General features: G+C 42.4%; 1 protein-coding gene across 2 annotated transcripts; it reads left to right on the top strand.

Moving 5' to 3' along the window:
- The first annotated feature begins 2,314 nt into the window (after window positions 1-2,314).
- Window positions 2,315-6,227, top strand: elf3 (E74-like factor 3 (ets domain transcription factor, epithelial-specific)). Of its 2 annotated transcripts, none has more exons than XM_079748494.1 (8): window positions 2,315-2,483; window positions 2,690-2,859; window positions 3,750-3,989; window positions 4,126-4,233; window positions 4,310-4,501; window positions 4,730-4,849; window positions 5,007-5,202; window positions 5,367-6,227. In XM_079748494.1, the coding sequence occupies exons 2-8, from the start codon at window positions 2,697-2,699 to the stop codon at window positions 5,479-5,481; spliced, it is 1,134 nt and encodes a 377-aa protein (XP_079604620.1). In that variant the 5' UTR covers window positions 2,315-2,483; window positions 2,690-2,696; the 3' UTR covers window positions 5,482-6,227. The 2 variants fall into 2 exon arrangements, with proteins under 2 accessions (XP_079604620.1, XP_079604619.1); XM_079748493.1 differs by having other exon boundaries at window positions 4,727-4,849.
- The last annotated feature ends 8,058 nt before the right edge of the window (window positions 6,228-14,285 follow it).

The raw sequence follows: 14,285 nt of genomic DNA, 5'->3' as shown, positions 1-14,285 counted from the left end.
CTGGATCCACCATACAAGGTCGTCAGGCCTTCTTACAGAAGTCGTTAACATTCCCTTTGTCTTGGTCACTGTGAGCTTTAAGAAATTCAAATATCCACAACTGTACCATAGTGTTAACAACCAGCACTAAGCTCACCACTTATTCCATAGGCAAACTCAAAGCCTGACAAATACAGTGATAACAAGTTTGAGTTGCTGCATGCAACCACTGGAGGATCACTCAAGTATTGAGATCTCCTTTGAAATGAGTTTTGTTTTGGTGAATATAGTCTCAACAAAACAAGGCGTCGCTCCGCCCCCTGCAGTATGTGGTTTCCTGTCCAGGAATCTGTGCCGCCCCCCGCCCAGAATTTCTGCTAGAACACAGCGGTTTGTTGGATCCCAGACAATGTGTCGATTGGATAACATCAAGGAACACACATACAGATACTCTGGTTCAAATGTGACTTGTGTACTACGCACCCGGCCACTATATGGTAAAGAACAGCTCAAACACATCTCAAGGTCACGTCCATGAACCCTCTCCTTGCCTCAAGACTGGTACTGAACCCTCAGACTAGTGAAACCTGAGACTACCATTCTGTTACTGAACCCTCAGACTACTGAACCCTGAGACTACCATTCTGGTACTGAACCCTCAGACTACTGAACCCTGAGACTACCATTCTGTTACTGAACCCTCAGACTAGTGAACCCTGAGACTACTTACTGAACCCTCAGACTAGTGAACCCTGAGACTACCATTCTGTTACTGAACCCTCAGACTACTGAACCCTCAGACTACCAGCCTGTTACTGAACCCTCAGACTACTGAACCCTCAGACTACTGAACCCTCAGACTACTGAACCCTGAGACTACCAGCCTGTTACTGAACCCTCAGACTACTGAACCCTCAGACTACTGAACCCTGAGACTACCATTCTGTTACTGAACCCTCAGACTACTGAACCCTGAGACTACTATTCTGTTACTGAACCCTCAGACTACCAGCCTGTTACTGAACCCTCAGACTACTGAACCCTCAGACTACTGAACCCTGAGACTACCAGCCTGTTACTGAACCCTCAGACTACTGAACCCTCAGACTACTGAACCCTGAGACTACCATTATGTTACTGAATCCTCAGACTACTGAACCCTCAGACTACCAGCCTGTTACTGAACCCTCAGACTACTGAACCCTCAGACTACTGAACCCTGAGACTACCATTCTGTTACTGAACCCTCAGACTACTGAACCCTCAGACTACCAGCCTGTTACTGAACCCTGGCCTGTCTGTCTGTCTGTCTGTCTGTCTGTCTGTCTGTCTGTCTGTCTGTCTGTCTGTCTGTCTGTCCTGTCGCCCCTTGGCCCCTGGTCCCTTTAGTCAGATCTTTTATGATTTAGAGCACTCTGTCCAGCCCAGTGTCTGTGGTGTGTTCTGGCTCACAGTTGTGCAGCCTGACAGCTCTTCAGCCAGCAGGGTGATCGTGAAATTAAAAAATGAGCTCCCGTTAACAACTGAACCGGTTCAACGGTTCTGCCTGTCTGACTCAAACAGAGCATGAACACGGAGCGCTCCCGTCGGTTCTGCTGTTATCTGATCTGAGGTTGATTACTGGCCACACATTAAAAGCTCAACAGTAACAGGACCGTCCCTCCGACACCTTGTCAGCCTTGGCCGTATCTAAACCACAAAGTAAAAGATACGGTGTGATACCTTCTGAATGCCTCAGTGTGGACACAACGGTCCAGGCGCCACTAACCTATTTTTAGAACCAGCAACTTGTGTCACCTGCTGGGTCCCAGACCCCCCCCTTCTGGTGACACTAGCCCATTGTACCGGTCCTGTGTGCCTGTGGACCAGAAACAATGTTTTGTTAGTTTGTGTGGGAGTGTGTACACACACACACACACATGCGAGCATGTGTCTGTGTGTGTGTGGCGTGTGTGTGCGTGTGTGTGTATGTGTGCGCGCGCGTGTGTGTGTGTATGTGTGTGTGTGCGCGCGTGTGTGTGTGTGTGTGTGTGTGTGTGTGTGCGTGGGCTGGATCCTTGCACTGCATGTCTGAACGATGTACGAGACTTTGCAAAGGGCAGGTTTGTTTGGTTAATCAAGTTCTCTGGAAGGGGGAAGATAATAGGAATGGAGCAATGGAAAGGGAGTGGCCGAGGGTTGTGTGGAAATCCCCTTGAACACACACACACACACACACACGCACACACACACACACACACACACACACACAAGCAAACACACCAACACAAGCACACACCCACAGCCCTCCTCTTTTCTTCCTGGGGGTATAAATTCACACAGGTAAATATAACAACAGGTGCATATCTGGCTCTTAGAAGAGGCCTCATTCTAGGAAGGTAGGACGAAGAAGAGGATATATATTCAAACCATTTCTAAATTTTGACATCACACAGAGAGAGAGCCACTGTGGAATATCTAGGATCTTGTGTTGCAGTGTGTGACGGCGGTTACCCCTGAATCAGGTACATGTTGCGATGAAATGTGTTCTGTGTCAACAATAGTGGCTTCTATTTATGTTTATTTGTTTATATTTGTACCCGATTATGGGTATATATTGTATCTATCTATTTATCTATCCATCTCCTATATATGTAGATCGTTTTTTTTCGTGCTTCAGTGATGTATGTGTTTCTGAACTCTTTCCAACCTCATGCCATTCCCCTTGCAGGTAAAGCATGTCGTTATCCCCGTGTCTGAGCAGCGTCCTCACCCACGCTAACCTCACAATGTACCCGAGCCCTGATGACGCGCTGCACGAACCGTCCTTCATGCAGTACCTGGAGCTTGACTGTGGCCCCCACCCCTGTAGCCCGCCGGGGGGCGAGTCAGGGCCCGCAGGTAACAAACAGCTCCCATCAGAACGGTGACACACACACATCAGTGTGTTTCACTCTTAAAACTCTGTTGTTTGTAAAGGTTAGCAGAAAGTACATCATGCTTGATCATGCGTTTTCTGGTGTGTAACTAATCCTGTTTACTCAACGCGAGATAGATCAGATAGATAAATTATCCATTGAGGTCAAGTAACACTTTGTTTATCCTGTGGGGTATTTCAGGAGTTTCAATGTAAGAAATATGACCAGTCCAGGTCATGGCAGAATAATAACCACAAGAATAATAAAGATATTATATTTATACAAGATATATAAATATAATAATCATATCATCACATACATTCTTAAAAATAATTGACTTGTAACGAGGAACCCTTGATCTCTATAAATGTTAGAGAAGTTCTAGTTTGGGTAAAGTTTGTTTGCTTTAGGGAAACAAACTGTCAAAAGGAGTGAAACCACAAGCAGGCAAGTAAGGACATAGCGGAGACAGTACTCTATTGACAAACCAAGACTCAGACAGCCACGCCATTAACTTGCTGAACTTTGCTTTGACCTCCTTTCGACACAATGATTTACCAGGTGGACAATATTTAACCAGGCATAATCACCAGATAGAGGACTCCATGCCACCTCATTGTTTAAACAGTCGGGGCTTTGTTAGTCTGACCTCAACAACATATACCAACAAGCAGGGCAAGACAAAGCTCTTTAGCTTTCAAATTATCGAGGGATATGTAGATGTATTGGCTATGCTAATGACATAAGCTTTATGACAAAATACAGCCAGATTTTGACATTTATTCCTTCAATACTTTTGGTTTTGACTTCATCTCCACAACTATTAAGCAGCACACTTAACCACCTTTCCCCCTCGGTCTCTCCACCCTTCAGATCCTGGGTACAAGCAGCGTAATCCCCAGGATTGGTCAGAAGAACATGTCTTAGACTTCATCAGTGACCATGTAGACAGACTCAAGTTTGACGCATCCCATGTGAGCCTGGCCTCCTGCACTATGGACGGACGCCATCTCTGCCACATGACAGAGGGACAGATGCTACAGGATTTTGGGCCTTATCTTGGTTCAGAACTCCATCACAGCCTCTCCAAATATGTCCCTAAAACCAGATATGGTAATTTTTTATCAATTTTTACTAAATGATTTTCTAGCACTAGTTTCAGACGTTTAATTCAGATTAAAAGGAGCATTACTATGTTTTGTGGTTGAGCAAAAAACTGACAATGTTGCTGACTGCTCTCATTTCCCAGAACCACCGTACCCGTCCGGATCAGAGCTCCATGAGACATGTCGACTGCTAGAGGGCTTCTTGGACAGCCTAAGCTACCCTTTCCTGAGCACCCTAAAAGTCAACGATGGTAGGTGCCTTTCCCATAGCATGCTATGATTGACGCATTCTGATACCAGCGAGCTGACATTGCTTCTGGTCAACAGCTTGCGACGTCAAGAAGGAGTGTGACTATGGAGCGTCTTATGACTTGCCCGGTCCGCTGGCCATTGACCCTTTGGGAGAAACAGACCTGTCAGACCTCTCCGACAGTGAATACAGAGTGTGTGGGATCCAGGTTCCCAGCTCCCCGGAGTCAAGGAGCAGCGACTCGGACCTGGAGTTTGCCTACTCCCCCAGTAAGTATGCACCCACTGCTCTGGAAATATATCAAATGTTGGAGAAGATATTGTACTTCGAGATTTATAATATTAAAAATTCTGTGCCGTTTTATAAATATAATTACTTTCTTTGTTTGGTACATGGTAAACATATTCAAATACTAAGTCTCAAGTCTCCAGATGAGTATTAGTACCACAAAAGCCAAGAAGTATAATTGAGGATGGGTCTCCATCTCCCCCTAGCAGAGCAAGACATCAAACCAGAGAAGGATGAGTTCCGAGGGAAGAGGCCGCGGGGGCGACCGCCCAAGCTCAGCCGGGACAGCGGAAGCTTCTTCTTTGATAATCAAAAGAAAACCAAACACGGTAGGATGCGCGTGGCTCTGAGGGACGCGGTTTACACTGTTAAACCGTTTGGGTTATTTCAGATTGGCCTTACCTTTGCATTGGACGAAGGTTTTGCTTGCATTTGCACACAAACACATACTTTGAGCCTTCGGTCTGACGGTGCCTCTCCCTGCAGCTCCCCGTGGAACCCACCTTTGGGAGTTCATCAGGGACATCCTGGTCCACCAGGAGAAGAACCCGGGCCTGATGAAATGGGAAGACCGGCGGGAGGGGGTATTCAAGTTCCTCAAGTCTGAGGCTGTCGCACAGTTGTGGGGACAGAAGAAAAAGAACAGCAGCATGACCTACGAGAAGCTCAGCAGGGCAATGAGGTGAGCAGTTGAGTCCTCGCCCCCTTCCAAAAAGCAACTCTAAAATCCTTCAAAATCAAAGAGGGAGAACGGTGTTCAGAGGGCCTCTGCTGTTCTTTTTTAGTGCCATGGTGCCTGTCCAATAATATGTGACCTAGAGTTAACAACTGAACGCTCTTCCCCAGGTATTACTACAAAAGGGAGATCCTGGAGCGGGTCGACGGCAGACGGCTGGTCTATAAATTCGGGAAAAATTCAAACGGGTGGCAGGTCGAACCAATGGGGAGCATGGCCTCCTAGCCCAGCGGCGAAGGGGATGACGATAACGTGAAGTCGAGAGGGACCTGGATCTTCATGTGTTGCCTCTCCAGTCATAGTTTGGCTGGCATGGTGTTGCTGAGTTATCCTAATATGAATGACACTTACTTCTCTCAGGGAAGGTGTTGCAGACAATGTAAGCCATTGTTGTTGGCTCTAGTAGGTTTTATGAACCGTTATGACCGTTGTGTTGTTCTATTTTTGCATTTGTGACTTGCACCACAGTCACCACACTGTGAGTTTGTGCACTCATTATATTGATTGGATGCGAAAGTGATTTGCATGGAGTTTATCACCCAATTGATATTGTTTCTCACTGGAATGTATTATTCTGAGAGATTATTTTTTATTTTGTTTTGCAACTCATTTTGAAAGATATTTGGGTATGTGGGTATTACTTTTTTTCTTCTTTGCAGTCTGGGATTAATAAAGTCCGAGCGTGTGTTATCCTTTAGAGAATACGTAATCAAGCTGTTTTAATCTGCTTCTATATTCCCTGGTGGAACTGGAGATGGAACTGTCCTGAAACCCGATATGATGTTATAATGTATAAATCTATCACTTAAGGTGGATAAAGGTATCACTTAATGTTTAGAAATGTATCACTTAATGTGTGTCCTCAATAATTGTTTTACAGTTCAGATTTTTTGCGGTGTACATACTAGCAAAAATAAGCTTTTTTGCTTTCCTTTCAAAGATTCAATAAAGACCAGAAGTTTTTTTAAAAACCTGTGTTTACTGTTCAGAGGCCCTAAAAGCAAAGACTGCACAGCTGTCATGTTGCTCTATTATCTCTTAAGTAAAACTCACATACACATTGCAGAAGCCTCACTATCTGCAGTCAATGTTCGATTCATTCAATTTTGATATCTCAAGAATAACCCACCACTGATTGAACACCCCAAAGAGAATCAATGGCCGATCCAAAACCCTGGTGAAGATAAGCCCTCACTGTTGAGCTGGACCCTTCCTCTGCTCCTGCTAGAAGCCTGTACTGATTAAGTAACACTGTAGTTTCCGTCCACTGATTACTCGTCACAGAGAATGACTCTTCTTCTTGTTCTATCTGAATTGGGATGTGTGCAGTAAGAGGTCCAGCATTACGACAGCCAGGTCCTTGAACTTACTCTAGACCTTCCCTCCTACCACCTTTGACCCTGCTTAATATATTTACAGATTTTAATAATCAGATTAATTAATAGATTTTATTGTTAACACGTGATGTGTTAATAAATAGAAAAAAAAAGAAAACTAAGGTAAGTAAACACACAAATGCCACATGCGTACATAAACAAGCATGCACTGTACACACAAACCCACTCCCCTTCAGTTAGCTGAAACCGGCCACTCCTCCCTGGATCAACATACCTGTCTAACAGGTGGATTTGGCAATGAACCAGAATGCTGCTCCAGCACGTAGCTTACGGGAAGTCTTGGGATGTTTGCCAGTAAAAGGAGGGAAAAGGAGGGGTAGGAGTATTCATTGGCATGACCTAACTGCATTGTTCTGCCAAGCATAGCATAGAATCCACTTGGAGCTGTATTTTTGACATGGGAATATTTGTTTAAAAGATGACCATCCCCATGTCATTATGCTTTCCATATGTTGATGCAATATGTCTGTAACATGAGGCGCTTATCTTATTTCCCAGGACGCAGATCGGCGGGCCACGCCCCATCCGGGTGCACTTCATCCTGCCAAGGCTCCTGATTTCATCAGGCCACAGCCAGAGAAGTGAACTACCAAAATCACCCTCTGACTATCGACACAGACTCGTTCTAATGTATCAAAGAGAGATTATAAATAGAAGAGAACCCACAGGGGAGATTACACAGATCCAAGCGAACGTGTAAAAAACTCAAATGAGGCGATGACATCAGATCTTTGAGTTGATTAATCATTAGCTTTAAAATAATGATTCTAGCCAAGCCTAGTCTGTTTACAATGGTTCAGTTTACTGGAAGCTCGATGATAAGAACTTTATAACCCAGCCACCGGCGTCAGCAGTAGCCATTGAATTTGAGGGGAGTATTAAAATGCATACCTTGTGTCTCTCTTGGGAACAATAAAGTACTCCAACTCTGACTCAGATTTGCATCCAGATGACTTTGGTTAGTGCTGGTGGCGTTAAATCTGTTTAATTTGTGGTAAGCATGTGTTTTTTACCCCTTGTGGTGGTCAATGTTCACCAGAAACATTTACAATGGTACTATCTTTTCAGAGGAGAAGAGAAAGTGGGCATTGTGATGAACTGTATGAGTACACCATCGGCCTCTGAATAATCACTTAATAATGTCCGACATATATCTCTTTAACTCAACAATTAACTGTTCATTGCCTTGCACCGTAGTTATTTGAGGTTGGGAATGTGAACAGGTTTTCAGGTTTCCAGATGCCTGGATGCATGCAATTGATACTTTGACAGCCCTCGTCCCATGACCACGGACAAGCTTCCTGGTCCCTTGTTTTATACCCTCTTCCTGCTGCATGTTACACTTCATTCTACATGGTGAAACAAACACCTGTTGCTCAATGTTTGAATGAGACAGGATGGTGTGTGTTGACAATGTGTAGTCGTTCTCAGGTCCAGAATAATATTGCTCTCCAGCGTTTAATGGCTAGATGAAAAGAGATACCATTTTACAGTTGTAAGGAGGGGCCAAGTCAAAATGTGGATGTGAGAAGTTTTCAATTTTGTACCCTTGAATGAGCCTGGAAGCTGACCTGCTGCATATTGTTTCCAGGGGAACCGCTTTGGTGTTGTTGTTTCATTCTGTATATTAGATATAGATATGATAAATATATTAGAGGCACACATTTGGCGCATGAAGGGATTATTGTTCCATTATTTTGTCAAACTCTCCCCCCCCCCCTCCTCCTCATATGACCTTTTAACCCCTCTGCCATAATGTTCCCATCTTTTCATTTAGGACTTTCAAAGGGTTGTTGAGGTGCTTCATAAAAATGTATTATTATATAGTATATATTATATATTAGTGTTGTTATTATTATTATAAAACATAAATAAAAATAATAATAAAGTGAGGAAAATGTCTTGCTTGGCTCATTGGTAAAAGGGAGGGCATTTGACAATGTGTTGTCATTTCACAGTTACAGGAAACAACCATAAAAATCTCAAGACTTACACCTGAGTATAATAGCCATTTATGGGGCAATCAAGGGCAATAAAGTGTGTGGTGTTATATTATTTAAAAAAAATAAATTATTATCATATATATATAGATAGATAGATAGATAATTAATTAATTAATCATATCTTCAACAAATATCTTTATCTCTTCAACTAATATTTTGTTTATCATGAGCATCATACATATATATCATAAGATCTACTGTATCCTCTAACAGTCTCTACTACATATGAAGTTTACATTGAAGAAAGACATTACTACTGATCTTATATTCTGAATAGTTTGCCTGAACAGAATCTTCTGTCACACTGTTGATAGACAACCTTTTTGTAAACGTAAATCTGTATATATATATAAATGTAAACCATTTAAATTGTAATATGTCTACATGAACAGAACACAGGACATTTAAGCATTTACCATGCTTTGTTTTTGACAGCGCGGTGAGGACTGCTAATTAACCCGTCTGCAGTCCATTCCATACGTTTGTGTTTAAAAAATAGCTCTTTGAGTGATATATGTTTTACAATAAAAGCCCTGCCTTTAGGAACCTCTTGGTTACGGTAGTTAAGGTGTTATGATAGGGCTGTGACCCACACATGCTCTGACACACACACACACACACACACACACACACACACACACACACACACACACACACACACACACACACACACACACACACACACACACACACACACACACACATACATGGTTCAAAATGTACAGACATTCATCTTGTAATATATTGAGGTTATTCACATACAGATGGAGACACACAAAATCAAAGCAACAGACACAATATTACCACATATACCACACACGTTTTGTTTTTACACGATTATCTAATGTTTCATGATGCACCTACAAGGAAGGGATAGTAAAGCTGGAACATTTACGCTCTGCGAAAGACATTCAAAGATTCATATTTACTTTTTTGACACATATCATTCTATTTGAGTTACAGTTTTTCTCAGTCAGTTTGGTACATTTCTCGAATCATCCTCAACATTTGCAAAACAGTAAGTGCATTTCTCAAAACAATTTGTGCAAATAGCAACACACCATGGATTACCTGCAAAAGCCAGTCTCTTGCTCAAAACCCTTAGTACATTTCTCAAAAGTAAATGTCTGTGTCAATGAACATGTCAGTGCCATCAGAATGACAAGTCCTTATGTCATTGTTTACGGAAAGTCAAATTTCTTAGTCATGTTGCAGTGTACTCTGGAGGGATGTTCTGATGTAAACTATGGCTAAAGTTTTGAATTCAATTATTGTAAATTGTAAGTTACACCTTAGTGTATGTGGGAGATTGATTGCAAGATTCATACTGCATTGATTGGACAAGATTCACATTTACGCTTTTACTGTTTGTACTGTAATTTGTAACTTTTGACAGACCATGTCATTGCAATATAGAAAGGAAAAGACAGCACTGCATAGCACAAAGAAAAAAATAAAAAACAAATGTAGAAATGTCAACATAGGACAATCTCCTTAGGGAAAACTGTACATGCAGTGCTGTAGGAATTACTCCTGGCTGTTGGGCCACAAATCCTCATTCTCACACAGCCTCACTCCTCTTCCTCTTCTTCTTCTCTCTGGCTGTTGACCCCATCCAATTCCTTGTCCTTCGATTGTCAGACGATGTAACATTGTGTTGTGCTCCAACTATACACTTCAGTTCATGGTTCATGAGATGCACCTTTGAGCTATTTCAGTAAACTGGTTGATCGTTGGTTGATCTAACACTTCACACATTTCCATTCTTTAGAAAAAGTCAAGATGTATCTGGGAGCAATTTACAAATTCAGGACAGATGTCGAATGGAAATTTCTAGAAATATGCTTGACATATTACGACAACTTGTTCAACCATGTAAAGACTTATGCAATGAAATAATGCCTAAATGTTGTGGGGGTGAGACTATTCAATAGAGACCCATTACAATACATTTTGATCAACATGACATAAGCCATTGATAATGTAGGAAAGAGCAGAGAATTGTCCATAATCATTTGCATGAATGTGCTAAAGCATTTGCAACTTATTCAAAGAAATGAGAAACCTTTTTGACATGCACAAGTGACACAATGATGTGAAGACTGAGCAGGTAGTTTTGAGAATGTCAATTCTAATCTGAGAAATGTACCAAAGTGACATCTGTATCTGTAATACCTACACATTTTTTATATTTAGGCTCAACCACTTCAATAACTGACTTTATATAGCAAACCCTATATTCATTGAAAGACTTTTTTATGCTTTTTTATTAAAGTCCCATTCTTGACACTTTCCAGGTAGTAAGCCTTCTAGATCATTTGTATTTGAGAACATACTGTTCAGTGACTTTTATTACTGCTTCTTGTAGATTTTATTGAGACCTAAAGAGTCTTCAGAGAGTTTTACCAGATCAATCAATCTAATTCCATTAAAACGAAAGAGTCTTTCTATACTTTCTATATTATTCAAATGAAAGTGTGACAAATCTTGGAAACAACCCAGCAATGCAACTGAGGCATGCTTAGAACAATGAAGTCGAAAGGCAATGGAATACCAGGTGTCCATTTCCTGGCAATGGACAATGGTTGACTCGAATAGACCAGTTAGTTTGGAAGTTTTCGAAATGTGATCTTGTACCAAGAGTCAGTCTCATACATCGGACTGGCCGCAAGCGCTGCATAACATGTTGAACTTGAAGTAAGGCACAAATATGCATCTGCATCATCTAACACGATATGCACACGCCCGCACACTTTCTCAGAGCTGTGGCCTCTATGTTACCTTCCCAGAACCTGCAGCTTGCTTACCTCTTTTTGTAAGTGATGCACAATTGTTTGTGTAACACTATTCTACCTCGCCCTTCTGCCACAGACTCCTCTTCCTCCTCTTCATTATGGTCTGTTCCCCCTGGACTATAAAGGGCCGGTTTATGGAAATCATGGTCTGCGATTTGGGCTTCATCCTCTCATGAAGCCTGTGTTTATTTCTACTATAGCAGAGCAGCGCCCGTCCACAAGGCCTTGGGAAGTCTCTTCCTCCATTCTCACTCTGAATGAGCCCCCCCTACCCACCAATGATGTTATGTCACAGATAGACCGTTTGGTATGGCTGAGAACCGCTTGAGAAACGCTCTTCTTCTTCACAGCAGGATGCCCGTTTGGGAGCCAATCGAACAAACTGACCAATAAGAACATTGAAGGGCATGGAGACAGACAGACAGACAGACATGTCATGGGTGAAAGTAGCTCAGTGGGTAGAGCAGGTTTCACATAAAATATGGTATTATTAGCAATTCTCTTTCAGGTTAACTTGGACATTTTGAAACCTTGCTCTTTTGTAAGATGGACAGAAGCAAGCAACACATCGTTTGTCATTGTCTTTGATGTCACCTGCGGAACAAAGCTCAGCCATGGCTGTCTGTTGTCTCTCCTGTCTGTTGTCTCTCCTGCGTTATGTTTAAAGGCTAGATGAAAAGAGATACCATTGTACAATTGGAAGGAAGGACAAGTTGTGAAATTGTAAAAATAGATGTGAGAAGATTTCCATTTTGTTATTATATTCTATAGTGCATAGGTATGTACAAGTATATATACATAGGTATGTATATACAAGTATATCAGTATTCCTTCAGCATGTGCTTAAACAATACATAAGGATTTATGTTCAAATGTAAAGTATTAAAGTACTAGTAAATGTAAATGTACATATTCTCTTTGATAACCCTAAATGGTCAAGTGTATACTGGTAAATACTGGGAACCCTGGATGTCATTACGTTCACCATCCCCAATTAGCACTGTGAGGGAGCCGGGGGAAATACGTATAAACCGTTTCAAAATAAACTTTATTGTCGTAGTTTTAAAGATTAGGGGCAGCCAAGAAGGTCAAGTAGTGGAATTCTTACTAGTGGAATAGGTTCCAGGTGCCCCAGGACAATCACGGCCAACAATCCCTTTCTCCTCAATGTCGCAGTTCATGTACTTCAGGGAGTCAAAGCCAAAGTTCCTTTCCTCCAATCCCTTCTCAACCATGGCTGAGATAACCCCCACTATGAGTCTCGTTGCGGAAATACCAGAGACGTCAGAGAACCCGACGTGTTTTGCGCCATAACACCAACAGCAGAACGGTTATCCAAATAACAAAGAAGTGTACAACACTTGCGTTGCAGTGTGTGTATTCACAGACACACACGTGGCGCTCGCACGGTCGTAGCTCGTCGTCGCTTTGAAGGGCCAAATTCTCTGGGCGGGCAAAGCAGAGAAAGGGGAGGTAACTTGGCCCCTTATGACGACATATGAGGCCAAATTCGAAATCAGAGCATCTGAGCTTTCGTTTTTCAAAGGCGGAGCAGGATACCTAGTGCTCGTTTTACACAACCATTTCTAGCTACTAGGGGACCATAGGCAGGCTATATTAATGTCAGAAAACCTAATAAAGCAATCAGTGCTGTGGCCCCTGATAAATCCTGGCAGATTCTACACCAGCGTTGGCCTCTGGGAAATGTTGAAGTACTGTACCTACAATGCTTACAATTATGGTATTCTCGCTCACCAATCCCTCTATCCTGCTGTCGGTATCCAGCCTCAACACCCCTTTGATGGTAATCTGTTTAATCTTCGTCAATTACAAGGTTACACCAAATGAAGCAGCTCTACAGTGAGCTGCAGCGTGGGGATGCCCGTCTTGCCAGGTCTACCAATCCTGCAAAAGGCACTCAAAGAATGTACTCTCTCCCTCTCTCTTTTAATAATGTATAATACTTTAGTAATCCATAAAACTGAGGTCATATGACCTCATATGGCCTCCTCAGTTTGTCGTGGCTGGTGGGTCTATCAAGGCTTATCATGGATGTGTCTATCTGTGTGTTTGCTCAGTCTTGGTCCTGGTTCAAACTTTATAAAGAAGAAACATGGATGTGCTGTGTGTCACACTGTACAAAGAGTGTGAAACACAGTAAGGGGGACGCTGTTTCACATCTGAAAACCTCCCATTTCCATCAAAAATGTCACTGTTATACAGCAGATGTCCTACAAAGTTGTGAAAGATTGACCAGAACTTCCAAGAGCTAGCGAGGCCATCTATTTTTCCAAATTGAAGGCGCCAGAGGGAGGTCACACCAGCCGGTCTTGAAAGACCTATGTTTTTGTTTTTCTGTGAAAGCACAGTTGTCGAAACACCACACTACAAAAAGTTGTTGAAACAACACACCATGTGCCACTTCAAAAAGACAGTTGTCACCTAAAATAACCACATAAGTAGCAGCAACAGCAGAGGACTGTTCAGAGCTTACAGGGGGGACAAGCTTTCCGCCTAGAGTACATAGTACATAGACACATTCCCAATAATCGCCTCTAAATCAGCCAATACGACACAGTAGTTGACATTATCACCAGGGAAATCAGAGCCACTGTTCAATCCTCTAAAAAATTAACAAAAGGGAATGGGCCAAAGCAAGACATGTCGACCTCTGCAATGATGAAAGTGTTCTCTTACATTGGCGCCAGTGGCCAAAATGTCAACATTGTTGATATTTAGAGGAAGTTTCAGAGGAAGGCTCCCTTACTACATATGTGAAACATGATCATTTAATCCAAGCCATAACTCCGCAAGGGAACCTGAGGAGGCATGTG

This window comes from Pollachius pollachius (assembly GCF_949987615.1).
Source record: "Pollachius pollachius genome assembly, chromosome: 12".
NCBI classification, from domain to species: Eukaryota; Metazoa; Chordata; class Actinopteri; order Gadiformes; family Gadidae; genus Pollachius; species Pollachius pollachius.
The sequence above is the reverse complement of the archived record's forward strand: the minus strand, read 5'-3'. Positions and strand labels throughout refer to the sequence as shown.